At 41.2% G+C, this 18,499-nt stretch overlaps 1 protein-coding gene across 1 annotated transcript in view; it reads right to left on the bottom strand.

Annotated features, from left to right (window-relative positions):
* Positions 1–1,844: 1,844 nt before the first annotated feature.
* The window catches only part of ELOVL4 (ELOVL fatty acid elongase 4), a 49,284-nt gene continuing 32,629 nt past the window's right edge, over positions 1,845–18,499 (bottom strand). The window contains exons 4-6 of the mRNA XM_079970570.1: positions 7,717–7,888; positions 5,601–5,728; positions 1,845–4,595 (exon numbers count right to left, since the gene is read on the bottom strand). Coding sequence (XP_079826696.1) covers positions 4,326–4,595; positions 5,601–5,728; positions 7,717–7,888 — 570 coding nt within the window. The 3' untranslated portion in view covers positions 1,845–4,325. The remainder of the gene's footprint in view (positions 4,596–5,600; positions 5,729–7,716; positions 7,889–18,499) is intronic.

The following is an 18,499-nucleotide window of genomic DNA, read 5'->3' as shown; positions in this document are numbered from 1 at the left end:
TAAACGCAGTTTTAAGTTTTAAAAATAAAGTCTTTGAAATAGTTATGACTAAATGTTGCAATGCTTACGGAGAATTCTGTGGGCCCCATGACAATTACCTGCTTTGCGTACAAGGTTAAGACAAACCATGGTTTAGCATGAACAGGGAAAACATGCAGTTTCCTCAGTCCTGCTGCTACTGTACTTTCTAGGGTTAAGCCATGATTTGGTTTTGCGTCACGTCCAAACCTGGGCTTGCCTCACCCAACAAACCGCAACAAAGCATGTGTCCGGGTTTGGCCATAATGCTAAGCCAAACCATGACTTAGTGTTGGATAGTGCAGCAGCAGCAGCAGCAGCAGCAGGACCAAGGGTGAAGAGTACTGCAGCTGCAGTTTCTACTCTGGGAACCTGAACATTTTACTTTGCATTATGTATGTACTGGGTGTGGATGTCTTTCAAAATGTTGCTGGTACCTATTAAAGATGTCTAGAAAAGGATACTGTAATCACCCCCAAAATGCACCATGATGACACAGCTCTTCTTTCCCTTTACATTTGCAGGTGAGGCAGTGGATGCACTGGACCATTGTCTTGCCTTGGTAATGGACTGGATATGAGCCAATGAACTGAAACTTAATCCAGATAAGACAGAGGCAGATGACTATTAGAGGGTGGTTCCCTCAACCAGATGGGTGGGGTGTGGCCTACTCTGGATGGGATTATACTTTCTCAGAAGGAGCAGGAACATAGCTTGCGGGTACTCCTGGATCAATTATTGCAGCTTCAGGCTCAAGTGGCCTTGGTTCTGTTGAGTGTTTTCCCCCAGTGCTTTCAACTTGTGGCCCAGTCATGCCCCTATTTGGACAGGGACTATTTGGATTACTGAAATGTGTCACACAGGGGGCTGCATACTGTTTGGAAACTGTAGCTGGTCCAAAATTCAGCAGCCTGATTCCTGATAGCCCAAATATATAAACACTCATTCTGGTGCAACTGCACTGGCTACCAATTAGTTTCTGGGCTCAATTTCTGGTTTTGACCTATAAAGCCTCAGGACCCCAATGACCTCAAGGACTGCCTCACCTCACACAAACTGACCTTGACCCTGTGGTCATCATGTGAGCCTTTCTCCACGTAGCTCCTCCATGGGAGGTGCAGAGGGTGGCAATACGAGAACAAGCCTTTTCAGTGGTGCCTCTCCACTTGTGGAATGCTCTACCCAGGGAGGCTTGCCATCTTTATCTATGTTTAGGTACCAGGCAGAAACCTTTTTTAGCCCTGGATTTTGGCCCCTCTTTTGAGGGGTTTCAGCTCTATCTGATCTCTGTTAATGTGGCCTGTCTTTTTTACGTGTATAGATGTGTTTTAAAACTTTTATTTGATGGGTTTATATTATTTTTGTAAGTTATTTCAAGTCACTTTTGTGATAAAAGAGACTAACGAACAAATAAACATGATTTTAATTAAACCAGATCTGCCACACAGTTAAGCATGCCAGGATCTGTATCTTATTGTGGTGCAATTTGCATTGTCATCAGTGCCAACAAGTGCTTTGTTTACAAGCTACGCAGGATTTGGGTTTCCAGCAGCAATATTCTGGTGGAATTGCACCATAGGGTAGTGTATGTTCTCATGGATATGAATCTACAATACACAAAGACCTAGGAGACTGTGGTATGCAAAAAAATCAAACCAAATGAAATCAAAGTCAAAAGCCACACCACCCTGGAAGAGAATATTCTCAGTACGACTGGCAAAGTCAATTATGTTGTCTGAAATAGGTGTTTTTCCCCTCCACCTGGATGATGACAGAACACCACCCCATGCTGAAATCCCATTAGATTATAAAAAGGACAAAAGATCTGCAAACATCTTTTACTTTTTATTTCTATACATTAAGGGAATAATCCAGACAAGGTTGAGCACATGCAAGTCCCATTGATTTCAATGAAAAAGTTAAGCCCATGCTTAATTCTCCCCCAATAAAATCAACAGCCCTTTAGCGTATCATGTCCCAAGATGTTTGTTGCCTGCAGGAGCAGCTGGCGGGGTTGAGCTGCATTGCGTACTTGGCTTCCCAACATGGAGTTTGCTGCCAGTAACAGAGGCAGTTGAGTAACAGTTGAGGTTGTGGGGAGCTCAGCAGGTTGTTGGTACTGGAGCCAACCCACTGCTTGTGCTACTGTGCCTGCTGAAAACCAAGCTACCTGCAGTCACCCCCTCCCTATTAACAGCAGTGACCCCCACATTCAGAAGCCAGGTGAGCAAGGTCACCCCACCCTGCTCTGCCAGCTGCCTACAACAGCACCCACTTTTCAGCTCCATTTTGAAAAGCACAAAAGAAACAACCCTAATCAGAGAAGCTACTTGATGGTGGTCCACAGTGTTATCCTTAACAGGTTTATTCAGAAGTAAGTCTCACTGTGTTCCATGGGCCTACTCCCTAGTTAGGGCTGCAGCCCATGTCAGTATTTTCATACCCAGTTTGGGTTACTTTGGGAGACCAGCCTGCCAAATTAACCTGTAAAGATGATCTGTGTCCAGACATTTATAACCTTTCCAATTATACTTTTGGATTGCTTTGGGAGTGTTTTGGGCAAAACCAATAAGCCAGAGACATAGTAAATATTAGGAAATATGGGGGGGGGGGGGTTTGTTGTTCTCCTATCGTTTTTACAGACAATACAAGATGGGTAAAAGTAAATACAGAATGTCCTGCGAGCTTCTGTCTCAACTAAATAGCTTTATTTTCATGATATAAAATACATTACTAGAGAGAAATCTCTTTCTCATAAATATATGAGGATGGCTCTGGTATTCAGAGCAGAGAAATCTAACGACCTCCTCAGTTCTAGTTCCAGCTGTGCCTCAAACTCAATCCAAGCTGGAGCAAATCATGACTTTTCTCCACATCCATTTCCAGGGCTGTGCAAATGGAGGATCCTTACTGTACTTTCTTCACAGTTGTGCAATAAAATGTATCCAGTCCATGGTGGAGTCGAACTTGAGGTACTCTGACAATAAGCGTTAGAGGCAAGCCATAATGGTGCAGCAGAAGGAATGATGAGCAGAACAGCCATGGAAATTAGACTTAGAGAAGCTGATATGGAAGGGATGGAATCTTAACCAGCCAACATTGCTCTTGCAGTGACATGACTGCAAGAAGAATCTATTTGTACAGTACCTGTAAGAAGATCATGAGCCCGCAAGTATTACAGTACTAGAGGCAAGACCACCTTGTGAGTAAACAGTTCACAACAATATTATCTATAGTGCATTTGCTCATGACATTTAAGCACTTGGGCCCCAATTTAACTAAATTTAATCATGACTTAAGTCCCACTGAACCCAATGGAACAAGCTGCTCGTGGCTAACTTGAGTTCTATTGTTGGTGGAGGCTTTCAGCTGCAAGACTCTATGCTGATGAATTTCTCCTCTTTATATTTAACATGCCCAGTACTAAATAAGTAGGCCATTACCAAAATAAAAACTTGAGTTCTGTCCTCCCCTCTACCACAATATAACATCCAACCATTTTAAGCATTAGCACCATGGGTTTCATGCAACTGGAGACAACAAACAATAGTTTCATGACATCTTAGAAACAAGGATTGTCTTAGACTTAGACCATGGGTTGTCATTTGTTTCAGATACAGACCTTTCAAATATGTCCTCTTCATTAATGAGAAAATACATTTAAAAAAATAATAATGAAATACTTTTTTCTAATTAGAATAGAACAAAATTTATATTGGCAGACTCTGTATTTCAAAAATTAGTATTTAATGTTAGGTGTTACTTTCAAAAAATGAAGAGGTAGGTGCATTTCCACGCAAGAGAAGTTGTAACAGATATAGTGGACAAATTAGGGTAACATGTAGTTTAAGAGACTATAAAACAAAACTATGATAAAAGAGGGCAAGAATAAATCCATGTCCTAATTAGGGAATGATTTGGTCTTAAAACAAATGATAGGTTCAGAAAGATTTATACAATATTCATATTTTCAAAGAAATGTCTGCTCCAACAAGTCAACTGTACCCTTGGTTAATTGTAGTATTAACCATTGGATTGACAGGATATGCTTCAGCAATTCTTTCTTACATTACCAACACCAGCAGTCTAAAGGTTTACATAGAGATCATGAGAGTCTTAATAATTACATAATTACAATAGAATTTTTTAAGTTGAAGGGTTGTTGTTAAAACGATCTTCATAAATAATGTTTTCTATCTCTTCAATAACCTAAAGGTCAATTGGTATAGATAGGATAACGTTTCTTTCTCTTTTACAACCAATATGGAGACTCCTCACTGCCAACAATGGTTAAGGCCTGGATCGAGTTATTCTCCTTTTGCTTTTTTCTGCTTTTTTCCATTTTCCACAACTAGACCATTTTCTGGTTTGCTTATACCATTTGCCACAACACCATTGGTAATCTTGCCATTCTTTACAGGCTGCTTGGGCATCTTGTATGTCCGATAGTAGAAGTTACCAAACAAGATAATGAAAGTGCTGGCATAGAAAATGACGCCCCAGTGCATCCATTTAGGAAAGGGACAATCAATATAAATAGACATGGCCGTGTGGCCAATTGTCACGTGGAACTGAATCTGAAAAGGTAGAAAAACAGAATGTCAAAGATCCTGATCAATAAGCTTCTGCTCGATTGCATTTTATAATTTTTTTTTGGGAAATCTGAATACTAAACAGATATTGAAAAGAATTAACAGGCTAATTGCAAAACTGAAGGTATACTTTTAAAAAACGATTCACCAACACGTCACAGAGAAATGATAATAGCTATTAGGTGGAAATGGAAAAAGAAGACATGTTTCTCCTATTCTGCTATTCATAATATTCATGACCAACAACTAGACTTTACTGTACTTTTCGGAACTGTTCTGCAGTGGCTCTTCAAACTCTGCTGCGTGACAACCACCACAATCCCTGGTCATTGCCCATGCTGCCTATGGCTGATGGGAGATGGAACCCTGAAGCTGGAGGGCCACAGGTTCCCCATGCCTGATCTACAGCCATGTATTTCGGAGAAGGGGGTGGTGGTCCATAAATCATCTCCCCTAATCTGGGTTGTTCCTCTGCCAGCAATATGGAGGGATTAATCTGGTCTTTAAAATCCAGAAAAGGATTGCATAAGATAATAACATAAGAATAGCCTGCTGGATCAGGCCAATGGCCCAGCTAGTCTGGCATCCTGCTCCCCCAGTGGCCAACTTTTCATGTGTAAGACAACTATTTCATGCAGCCAAACCCTTTGTGCACAGTGTTATCACTGGATTCAGTGTGAACAGATTTCGATGAATTACCGTATACTTTCCATTCTACAGTTATTTCTAAGATATTCTGCATGCAAATAGGTATGTAAGATACTGTTTTGGTTCATTCATTGTATTCAATTCTATTCTTTCATCTGGCTAGAATACCAATCTTATTCTTGGTTGCTCTTTCATGTCTATGGTGTGATCTGAGTACAGAGCATCTTGTTTCAAGAGGTACATGGGGTGTGTGGATGCATGACATCCACCTAGCTTTAAAGTTCTAGCATTCAAGGTTCTAAGTATCCTAGGTAATAGGTTTTGTTTAAAAAAATTACTTACCAGCTGCATTATGGTCAAGTATCGTTTCCACCAAAGGTACTTGTGAAATTTTGGGCCACAGGCAGCTAGTCCATAGTACATGTACATAATAACATGGATAAAAGCATTGATTTGTGCTCCAAAAAAAGCTGTCGAGAGGAAGAAACAAAGAACGATGTTATCTGAAAGTTGCAAGAGGTGTAACCTCATATTCTCCTTATTTCTATTATTCCCATTACACATTAAAGTAAAAGCTTAGATAATTTGGTTTCATAGTACATTATAATAATTACAGCCTGGTATTCACAGTGGAAAGGTATTTTCTGTTCTAAGTATAAAATATGGGAAACATTTGCAATGTACATCATATATCAGCTCATGGGGGGCAACCTCAGTGGCCGACAGAGATTTGTTCTCCCTCCTTCCGTGTGAGTGCACCTGCACATAGGCAATAAGCTGAACCATCATGGACAACACCCCATATTGCCACTCAGTCCTCGCCTTTTACCCTTTTCCTCCATTTGCAGGCACTGTACCCAGTCTAGCAGAATGTCCAAATTCTTATTCTTAGTTGTATGACATCATAAATATAAATGGGGCTTTATAGAGTATAATATAAACCGGAAAAAGGTGGAGGTTCCTGTTTTGAGGACCTTACCATCTAAATTAGCCTCTGTTGCATTACAACCCTGCTCTGACCTTTTACTCCCTTGCATGACACCCTGTGGCTCGTCTTGAGCCACACATCACCTGTAGGTAATAAAATGAGTGTTCTGGGATGGGGGGGGGGAGGTAAGGGCTGGTGTGTAAGCTGCAAAAGGTTGCCAAGTTCATTCAGTCATGCTTGCCAGGTCATAATGTGTCAGCAAAGCACCAATGATGGATGCAGCTCCACTGCTGTAAGTTGTCGCCTCCCTTTTGGGTTCTCATACCAGTCTCAAAGTAGACCCAATGAAACCACTGGACTTAATTAATGAGTCCACTCAGAGGATGACTTATTCAGTTATCACCTGAAATATTTTAACCACAGTGTATTTGTGATGTGCTGACTGTTAAATAATATCAACTGTTTTAAAAATACAGGGGGCATAAACAGAAATCACTCTTATTAGTTTACAGTGAACTCAGTAAGGAATGATGCCCAGGGAAGTCTGCACAGGATTACAAACTGTTCTCAAAATTCCAATATAGTTGCAAAATCAAATTGCATACTCTGAAAAAAACAACAAAAAACCAGAAAAAGCCCCAAACCAAAACTATTTTGCAAAGGGCATTTTTCTGTCTGGATCCAGAAGGAAGAAGTCATTCCTGTGCTCTCCTAATTAATGATGGTTATCAAGCTGTATGACATGATTAGCATGAATAGTCTTTGAAGAACTTATAATTTAAGAAAGGCAAAGCAAACCAAGGTCAGAACTACGGTATTACAGGAAATGAATATGTTCCAAACGAGTTGATGTGAATATAAAATGAGCAAAATGTCTGGGAAATAATTACAGGGTTCTGCATTGTGTGTTTGCAAACAATTTCTGTGTTTAGAGTATAATTTATAGCTGTTGCCTGCTTTATATACTAGGCTTGCTAACAGACACACATACATATATATACTTATGCATATATAAAATGTAGTGAATCTGCTAATCATACTTTTCTGGAAGTAAATCCCATTGAAATGAACAGGACTTAATTCTGAATAAACATGAATAAATTTGGGCCTTACATCATTTAATCACCATGGAAATATTCTGGAATAAGCAAGGCAGAATAAAATAATCTCTTCTTTTTCATGGTTGCTGAATTTTAGATTGAGCAAGCCAGATGTATGTGTTGCTTCACACAGCAAGTTTACTTAAATGAAAAAAAGAAGAATTTGCATGCGAAATCCGAATCATGCATTCGTGCCCATGTGAAGTGTTTCCTAATTCCTAGTAGTGCAATCATATACTTCTTTCCTCACCCTCATTTCCCAGAGAAGGAAGGAATCTACCCTTTAACTTTAGCATTCCAGAATTGAAAGGGCATTCCATTATTCCAGAAGGAAACAATATTTACAAGCTACTGTCAAAATGAATATTCGCTTCCAGGTAGAGTCCCCACTTTGTACTCCTTATTTGGGAAGATAAACAAGACTACTCACCTTGCCCTCCTGCAACCCATTTTATGCCAATCCACCACAAAGTAAACATAGTGTAATGGTGATAGACATGAAGAAAACTGATTTGGTTAAATTTTTTTCTTAGGATGAAGAATACTGTATCCAGATACTCAATTCCTTTTGATACGAAGTACCACCATAAAGCCCCAGCTATCTGTAATACAGAAAGAAGAGCGTAAGAATTCATATTCCAATTTGGAGTTCAGATACACGGACCATGTAGCCCAGTGTCTGCCATTACATAGACCTCTAGAGCTGAAGTCACTTACCTGAGGTTCTCCAAATATTGTACTACAATTCTCATCAGCCCTCACCAGCACAGACAATTGGTCCCAAAGGGATGCTGAAATTCAGCAACATCTGGAGGGCCAAAGATTCCCCACGTTTGTCTACAGTCTTGTTCACTACTACCTGATTCTTTGTTTAGAGTTTCTACAAGTTTATTTGTGGCTTCATTTCAAAGAGGTAAATAAAAAAGAAATCGTTTTTGTGCATTCTCTTTCTTTTAGGGGGGAAAAGGGCTTTTATAAACAAGATTGTGTTCTGTGAAGCCATTCATTGTGTGCTGTTCACTCCTTGAAATTAATAGACATTAATATATACACACCCCATCCAGCCCCCTCATCTCACAACAACAAAGATAAAACTGTAGCTTCAGAGACATGAATAGGACTTCAACTTAAACAAAACAAAACAAAACAAAACAAAACAAAACAGAAAAACCCTCTCAAAACGTATTGTAGTAATCTGACTATGAAAGAGCTAAATGTAGAACACAGTTTATTATTATGAGCTGGAACAAGACTCCAGTCAGTTTCTCCCCAGTTTCTCTAGAAAATAAACAGCCAATGTTCTTAGTCTACAAATAAAGTGAATTTTATTCATACTGCAGTCTTTAGCTACTGCTGGAAGCAAGCCCTATTTAATTCAATGGGGCTTATTTCTGAGTAGACATGTATAAAAGCATGCTGTTAAATGGTGTTCCTATAACAAACAGCTGAAGCCTTAACTGATATTAATGTATTAGGAAAATGGACTTTTCAAAGACAACCTTCTCCATAGGCCCACCAAAATGGCTGTAGAGGGTGGGGGTGGGGCTCTTCAGCAGATGGAGGCAAAAAGGAAGGAGAGGGAGGGGGAAATTGATTGTGAGAATGGATGCTTCATTTGACAATGGATTTCACCCTTTACATTTTGTTATTTATTTTATTTTAATTCTTTAGAAGCTGAGTGTACCACAGCTGCAGCACTGAAACCACAAGACACTAATGCAGATCTTTTAAAAAGGCCATTTTGTGACTCTTTTGCTTTTTTAATCTTTTAAAAATTCTTTTATGGCTATAAATAAATAGGTAAACAAAGGGCCCATGATTCCAGCACTGATGCACACTCCTCCCCAGTTTTATTTTTCAAAAAGCAGCAAGCATGTCGTCTTGGAACAAGGCAACCTCCCTCTACAAAAGAAAATATTGTTACAGTTCACTTTGACTGTCCAAATAACCTGTGGCACACTTTTAATTTAACCCCTTTAAGGTAAAACACCTTAGATTTAAAGTACTCATAACAAAATAAATGCACACTTACAGGTGTTCTAAGTCTGTAAACTGTTAATGGCACAACCTTATGTATGTTTATTCAGAAGTAACTGCTACTGAGCTCAGTAAGGTTTCTTCCCAAATAAGTGTGCATAGGAATTGAGCTTAAAGCACTTAAACTGGGCTGGGGTGACCCTATACACTATGCATGAAGTTACATCCTTTGAGTATATTGGATTAATAGATTATTAATAGGACAAGCAACAGGATAGTAATTATAGTAGGTAACTCCTTCCTGGCTGTTCAGTCTTTCAACACTGCAATACTAATAATAGGTAGTTATTCTACTTAGTGACCGTTAGTTCTTTTATTACAGGAAAAGTTTTTTGTAACGGTCCCTTATTTGATCTGTCTTACACATGAAGAAGGCTGCAGGATCTAGTCAAGATTCTATAATCTACCATGGAAACCTGATGGATCCATACCTACGTTCTATCCTTTATTTGTTTTTTAGAGCTCCACTCATCTTTACATTTAAAACAGCATTTTACAAATAATAGTGTATTACCACTCTGCCATTTTTTCAACTCGAAAGAGTGAAACAGTTTTTTCTTTTTTCCATATTTTGAACATTTCTTCCTTGGGCATTTCTAATTAACACTGAAGAACCAAAAAGACGAACTACTTTGGATAAGGTTTAGGAAGAAAGAACATGTCAAAGAAGCATTAAGGAGTTTAGCTAATTCTGCACTGGTGATCTGGCAAATCAGATGAAAGCACTTTTTGCTTTTGGTTGACTATATTTATCACATTCTGAATTCTTGCCTCTTTCCCCAGACACTTTTGATATCAATGGTCCTCAAAATTGAGTGGGATATAAATAAAACCAGTTTGTTTCCTTCCCTGCTTGTTGCCAGACTTGCTCTGAGTCTTATAAGGCAAACTATTTGGGATACATGCGGGTGTAATGGGAAAGGAGAGGGAAGATGAAGGGAGACTCCTACAGAGCTAGGAGTTCCCAGATATAAAGGTTATTCAAAAGTGGTTTTAAAATGCACATTGCTCAAGAAGTAGCATTGTTTGCCCTGAGCCAGATAGTCATGTATTTAACTCCCACATCAAAGCCTGTGCTAACACCCACTAATGATAGCTATAGTAGCTCTGAAGAGCACTGCACTGATTAAGACACCACCTTTTGGGAGAAGATAAAAAACAGAATGCTACATTCATTTTCATTAACTGATGAAATAAAGTTGTGACACTTACAAAGAATATTCAAGATTCTTACTTAACATATATACAGCAAGTACTAAGGGTTGTTTCCAATGTTAGTCTTATTCAGAGTATACCCATTTAAATTGATAGGCATGACTACTAACATAGGTCCATTTATTTCAATGGGTCTACCTGGAGTATGACTTAGTTGCATACAACCCTAGGAACTTTAACATGCTGCTTCTCTTACAGGAACTTGAGTGACACAACCTGTGCTTGAAAGATGGATGTTTAGGAGACTTGCAACTTCTGGATAAAAGTTTGTAACTTTTATATTACAAACGTTTACTATTACTATATGATCCTAACTAACCTAAAAGGAATGATCAATGCTTCTCTTACCTACGAAAAATACTATTGTGGGTGATTGTGCAGTCATTTTCCAGAAATGCATGCTGTCAGAGCTGCCTCTAGGTCCCAGCTCACAGAGGACCAAAGCTAGGCTGTCGTAATGTACAAAAGTCTTTATTGAAGTTCAATTTCCATTTCAAAGCCGCAGCGCGCAGAACCTACGTCTTAAACCCTAGATCGGTGAAGTCCCGTCTGAGTCTCCTCCCCTCTGACACCAGTTTAAGATCCTAACCCTGCTCCACCTTTTCCGCTGCTCTCTCCTCCTCTGGGTCCTCCTGCCCGCTGGGGCATTGCCCTTTCTGGACTCTTCCGACGCTGAGTCGCTTAGCTCCTCCCCCTGCCTCCTGCGGCCTTTAGGACCCGGTTCCCAATCATCATTCTCTGCTGTCCCGCGCTCCTGTACATTTGAACTTGCCTCTCGCGCCAACCCAGTGACCTTTCTCCTAACCGTTACACTACTTCGGTCACTGCTTCCCTCTTCCAGGATACTGGCCGGATCTGACCTCCCCTCCGTTGTCCGACTTTCTGATGGAGGCGTGGTCAGCCCTGCCTCGTCTTCTCTCCCTGGTGGGGAATGCACTGGCCCCGATACTTGGGACTCTTCCCCCCCACTCTGCTCTGGTGGGGAAGCTGGTCCTGATTTCCAACTACTGCTCTGGGAGTCCCTGCTGCCCCCTTGCTCCTGGGGCGTTCCCCTTGAGAACCCCCTACCCCTGGCCACTGGCGCCCCCTTCTGTGAATCTTCCGATTCGCTGGAGAGGCTCATGGAATCCCTCGGTCCACTGTCCTCTTCTCCTACGCTCCCCTCGGATTCTTCCCCTTCGCTCTCCATCTCCTCTCTTCCCTGTGCCTCTGCTCCTGAGCCCCTGACACATGCCTTTCCCTTCTCTGTTATGCGGAGTTCTTGCATTCAAAGTACATCTATATTAGGTTTGCCATATGTCCAAAAAAATACTGGAAATGTACAGAAATTGGACGCTGGGGAAACTTTTTTAAATGTTAGAGATCTCCGGAATTTCCTGAACGTATGGCAACTCAGGTGTTTTCGGTTTTCTGGTTTTTTAAAAAAAAATCCAGGGGAGGTTGTGACCCAGCAGCAGTGGAAGTGGTGAGATGTCAGTTCCCTTTGGCCAGGGAGGAGGGGCAGAGTGAGAAGATGGGGGACAGAGGAAGACGATGCAGAGGCCTAGCCGCCCCTAGCGTCTTGAAAAATGGACCCTGTGCCAGTCGCAGCAGCAGAGGCCGTGAGAGAAGGTCTGCAGCTGGGCGCTCGGGAGCTGCTAGAATGGCCACCTCACCCAAGAGGGCTGAGGTGGCCATGTTGGTTTGGCTCGCCAGCCAGGCACCTCCTTGTTTTGCTGGGGCAGGAGGCAGCTGCTCAGGGCCACCATCTCCTTCCAGCTGCAGCACCGTCAAGGCGGAGATGGGGGTCGGGCAGGTAATGGTGTGTGTGCGTCTGTGTGTGCAGGAAGCAGTTTAAATGAGACATGGATAGGCCTCGAAAGCGAGGGTAGCAAACTGTGTGGAAGAGGAACAAAACCGGCTGTGGTAAGTTCGAGGTTGTGGGGGGGGGGAGGTGGCAGTGCCTCACTACACATTTCTGAGGGTTGTTGGGGGCCTGAGCAGCTGGGTGGGGTATCGTAAAGGGGAAAGTAAGGTGAGGGGCTGTGTCAGAGAAAGGGGAGCATTGGGGCCTGGCCAAAGCTCAACAACTTTGGCAAAAAAAAAAAAAAAGAACAACAATTTCGGTGGTGTCAGGAATTATACTTTTAGAAATATGGCAAGCCTAATCTATATATCAAGGTGTATTTGATGGTGTGCACCATGTGGATGGCCAAATAGCTGCCCCTGTTGTTTTTTTACATAGCAATCTCCGCCCCTTCAATATACAATATAGCTGTATTTTTAATTAGGTGACTTTGCTAAGGTCAATATGCTGGCTTCTTTGTATTAATTTTGTTCCCGCAGTCACTCCTGCTGTGGACTGAAGGTGCAATTATCACCACTGTAATATGCTTCAGAAACCTAACTCTGGAAATGTCAAAGGGACAAGTAGAACCCACATTATTTTTAATATGTATATAAGTTGAAAATATACTATTAAATCTGGAAACGTTTGCCCTTTGTTTGCCCTTCTGGATCTGGAGTAAAAATGTGTGACAAGGTATAGACTAGACTCTCTTCAAGAGTATGTAAATATCTTAAATAAAATTATAAACAAATACTGCTTGGGTAGAAAACTTTAATTGCTATGGTCTGGGTTCACATGTCATCTAAACTATAATTTAAATAAACGATTTAATTTCATTTCCCCAAAGCAAACTATGAGCAGTAAATGAAGACCAAACCTTGGCTTCTGCTTATGATTTGTTTAAAGAAAAACAAACTGTGAGCCTGGGTTCAGAGAACATGGCGAGGCACACCATGGCTTTCTTCCCACCTGCAAAGTAACAGCAGAAGGAGAGGAGGAGCAAAGCACCCACCATTTCAGCAGCATGCACCAGCACACTAATGGTTCACATTAAACCATTGTTTATTTTAACCATGGTTTATTTTAACTATGGTTTAATGTGACATGTAAACCATGGCCATATGAGAAATCGCACTGTGTTTTAGCAGAAATGACTAAAATTTAAGTGCATTTAGGAACAGAGAATAACAATTTAATCAGAAGGATGTCCTGATTGGTTCAGGTAGGACTGCAGTCTTAATATCCTAGAGGAATTATCCAGAGAAAGTTAAGTGTGCCTAAGGCTGCCATTCATGCACCATGGGATTAATCCCCATTGAGCACACTGAGCTTATTTCCAAATCAACTGATCAGGGGATCAAAAGAACATGGTTAACTGCTTCAGTCATAAACCTATCAATCATTCTCTGTATTAGCAAACTCACTATGGTTTTGCTCTGACCAGAATGAAATGCCAAACCAAAACTGAAGAGCTAACTGTGGAAGAGTGATTAAAAAGAAATGAGATACACAACATTCTATCTGCCTCTGTTGCATTCCATAAGGACTTTGTAGCTAGGAGACAGAAATGGTGAGGGAAATCAAATAGGCACTGTTCTCTAAAAGGGTCTTCATGATATATAGCGTTTGGTTACTTTGCTTGATAGTCAATAAGCTCAGCACTGTACGAAGTCTAGAACTCCGTCATTCAGATGTACAATTATTCTCCTGGCATGGGAATGCAACTGACCACAGACTTCACTAACTCCTTTTAATTTTCCAGCTCCAAATAATTTAAGTTCCCCATGACTGCTTATGCCTAGATTTCCCACAGCTCTACAAATACACCATGTGACCTTTCAGTCCAAGAACATTAAATAAATGCAGATTTTATTTTACTACCCCGTTGTAAGTCGTCTGCTTTACTTTTTTTGTGGGGCTTTTTTTTTGCTGAGATCCAAAGTGAAATAAAAACTGTAATTTAGCCAGCATTATACCTGACGATATATGTAACTATTGTTATCTCAGTTTTCATATGAGCAAGAGAGAGGGGGCAGGGGAGATAAAGTATTTAGCAAGATTGCCCAAGGCCAGAGACGCAATCACTGACACAGATGAGAACATACAGTTTTACATGTATTATGCTTTCTGCACTGTGGTAATAGGTTAAGAACAGGCAAGTTGCATTGTTGGAAACAGCAGCAAAAAAGTAGGACACAATTGTTGAATTGTGCTATAAACCTATAATAAAAGCTAGTTTGACAGACAGTAATGACATAATAACACATTCTAAAATGCCTAAAATGTTCTAAATATCAGAATTATTTCAGAAATGTGTTTAACTATTCCCCTGTCCCAGCAAGCATTGATACATGTAAAATCTAAGTCTGTTAAGACACCAGATGGCATAGAAAGATTACATTAACAACTACGATTAAAGGGTCAGTGAGAGGTCCCTGATCTTCATACCTTGCACTTCAGAGTCAACTGATTTCACTGGGAGTTCTTTTAACAGTAGGTTTTTGCTTCCTTTGTTCTATGCCTGAGTAGTGCCAGCACTAGCCTTTTTTGAATGGGTACTACATAGTTTGTGGTGGGGTTTGCCGGGAGGTGGGGGACTGATGACAAGAAGGGGGGAAATAATAAAGTACAATCTACCAGTAAGCAGAATTTGCAGAGCACAACTTCTTTTGTATTGTTTCATTTTAAGGAAAAGAGATACACTTTGATCTAGATGAACACAGAGCACTTTTGTGCACAGAGAAGCACAGTTTTAGTAACTCACCTGTGTAAACTGGCTTCCTCCATTTAAATGGTTGGGAAAGTGTTCTCCGAAAGGGGAGCTTGTGTGCACATTGGCCTGGTTTGCACTTAATGCTAAGCCAAACTATAGCTTAGTGTGAATAAGCAAGTGTGTTGGCACCCTTAGCAAATTGTAGCCATCAACCCTCCCTTGCTTCTGCTGTTGCTGCGGTACCATGAGCTAAGCCATGGTTTGGCTTAGCATTACATGAAATCACGGGCTTGTGGTTTGTCTTGCTCCAAACAAACCATCAGTAGCAACCGAGGCATGTTCTTAGCTAACTGAATGTAGTTTAGGGAAGATAAATCACAAGCCTAGGTTTGCGTCTATGGGTTGGTTCCCAGTGACAGGGAGGCACTGGCGGGAGTAAAGGAGGAGCGATGTGGGTATGTTTTTCTAACTGTGCACCAGCACACTTGCTTATTCAAGCTTAGCTTTAGCATTATGTGCAAACCAGGCAATGAAACACTGCTGGGTTGTGGCAGGGCATTGCAATACCACCCTTAATTATAAGGCAGGATGCTGAACTTTTAGAGTTAGAATGCCACACGACACAAACGTTAAAGAAGGATGATTATTTCCTAGTCTTTGCTTCCTAGTTATTTCAATATTTGCAAAAATTTAGTTAGAAAAATTAATCACACTTAGTCAATATTAAAAAAACAAACACAACACAGAGATCTGTAATATAATCCTTGATCCTAGCATACATCTTCCTTGATCCAAATATTTAGCACCATTGAACATGTCGCACCATCACCAATATTGTGAACATTCTGCCTGAAAAGATGACACACACATCAAAGCATCATAAGTTCCTCAGCCTACAGTGTTCACAGAAGTCTTTGCTGTGAAGACAGTTCCATTTTTGGTCTACTACTCCCTAAAACCCTTTCTAAAGTGTGAGCAAGGTCCATGGGAGACTATTCAATGCTGCAGAGAGATTCTTCACTTTAATTCTTAATGAATGTTGCATAGCAGCAGAGGCTACTTGATTGTGCCTATAGTATTTCTCAAAGATAGCTATCTGTGCTTAAGTGTAGGTGTTTTTCTGAACTGAGGCCAAGTGGAAATTCTTCTTCTGTGCATGACATACTAGAATTAACAGGAGAGAGGAAACTTCTAGTCATTAGTTTGATTCAGGGAGGGAACTAAATTATTGTTGCTAAATCCCATGATTTTATCAGTAGATTCATGTTATAGCAACTAGAATTAAGGTCCGTCAAAACAGGCTGAAACAAAACTCAAATGTTGCCTCCCTAAATGTAATACAATGCAGTTGGTAGAAACTGATACAGTTAATTTATAAATAACTAAGTATTGGAACTCCTCATTTTGAATCTGTTTTTCAGCTTTCAGTCTCTCATGGATTCACACAAATAACTGGAAATCAGTTTACAAGAAGTTATGAATAGAAATTCTTTGTACATCTACATCAAAAGCACAGTCCAGCTTGCTGTTGCTGCAGAATTTTGGTTATTATTTTTAAAGATCAGATTCACACTTGTGTTCTGTGACTTGGTATTAAAGCCAACTGGCTGCCTACAGTGGTTCAGGAGAATTTCACCACGGCAACACAAACCCAAAGAGGAGTTGAAAACAAGAGATTAAAAATGCCTGAATTATCAGCATCTGATCTTAGGTGTGAAACAATATTTGCATTTGAAGCTTTATCTGAATCTGCATCCCTGGGAGAGCTTCTTATGGAGCAACCTAAAGCGTCTTTCATTTTCTATGGAGTAACCTGCAGCAGCATCTTCATTTCGCAACCAGGACATAAAAATTGTATAGAAATAAATGGTAATTGGGGCCCATTAACTGGTAACCCAGAAACAGTCACCATGGGGTCACTGTCGAGCATGAGCTGGCACTTACTAGCAAGGAAATGTGTTTTAGCTAGGAGTGTACAACTGCCAATGAAGACAACTTACTATGAAGTAGTCATATGATTTTTATCTATAGTAGGTGTTATGGGTGTGCAGAAGACTGTGATGATGCCTTAGCCAAAAGGGAAGGATTCTGGCCTTGTCCAAGGTGAAGTTAGATTTGTACAAGGTGCCCTGAACTGAAGCAGGGACCCTACAAAGTGCTACATGGAGCCTTGGCAATTTGTGCATCCAAAAAGCAAGTGTCTGCTAAATGCAAGAACGATAGCTAAGCTTAGCATATTTACACTCACTCTTATAAGCGACTAAGAGCCACATACTACACCTGTACAGTCATACCTCGGGATAAATACGCTTCAGGTTGAGCGCTTTTGAGTTGTGCTCCGCGGTGACCTGGAAGTAACGGAGTGCGTTACTTCTGGGTTTTGTCGCTTGCGCATGCGCAGACGGTCAAAATGCCATCACGCGCATGCGCAGAAGCGGTGAAACGTGACCTGTGCATGCGCAGATGCGTCTTACGTTCTGTTCGGGATGTGAACGGGGCTCCGGAATGGATCCCGTTCGCATCCCGAGGTACCACTGTAATTTGTCACCATCGTTAACATCATACACAACCACACCCCTACAGGTAATAATAATCCAGTATTGTGTTTGATCATATGTGGTGCCGACAGTAACTCAGAAGGAGGGGTGGGGAAATGGGCAGAGGTGTTGGCAGCAGCACTGGGTGTTTTCAGTTTTCCCCATGCCAAACTCAAACACACCTTTATTGCCGCAAGCAACAGCAGAGTTACATAGCAGCTACAGGTTTCCTGGAGATGTTGGGGACTAAACCTGCAACCTTTTTCATGCAAAGCAGATGCTCGGCCACTGAGCTACGGCCCTTCCATAGTGGGAGCAGCAGCAGAGCCATAGTCTGAAACCAGTTTGAGTTAGCAGGGATCCAGCTATGATATCAACCTGCATTGCAGGAGCTGAGCAGGGGGGAGTTTCCTGGGCACTTAGCCACTACCAGCCTCATCATGCACCAGCATCAAACCCTCTTGCTCAGAGAAGAGGCAGAGAAGCCAGGCAGGAAGGGGAACAGGTGTGCAGGGAGAGTGTTATGTACTGAGTTGAATAGGATCCAAAATGCAGCAGTCTGATTGGCCCTAGAACAATAGGATCCAGAATGCAGCAGTCTGATTGGTCCACAGGAGCCACCCAATCCAGCTCCAGCTGGATGTGAATCCGCAACCTGATTGGCCTACAGGTGAATCCCAGAATTTGCCAATCACATGGGGCCCATTGTGTAAATAATGTATATAAAGCAGACATCCTGGGGTAACTTCCATTACTCCTCACCACTATGAGCTGAATAAAGAGCATGAAATCCACTCTCAACTCCAAGTATATTTCAGAGAGCAAGCGAGAAACCCCCCTCTCAAGAAGCAGAAGCAACTACAAAGGATTTTGGGGTGGCAGA

Source organism: Podarcis cretensis (assembly GCF_951804945.1).
Source record: "Podarcis cretensis genome assembly, chromosome: 3".
Taxonomy (NCBI): domain Eukaryota; kingdom Metazoa; phylum Chordata; class Lepidosauria; order Squamata; family Lacertidae; genus Podarcis; species Podarcis cretensis.
Note: the sequence above shows the minus strand (reverse complement) of the source record. Positions and strands in the feature narration are given on the sequence as shown.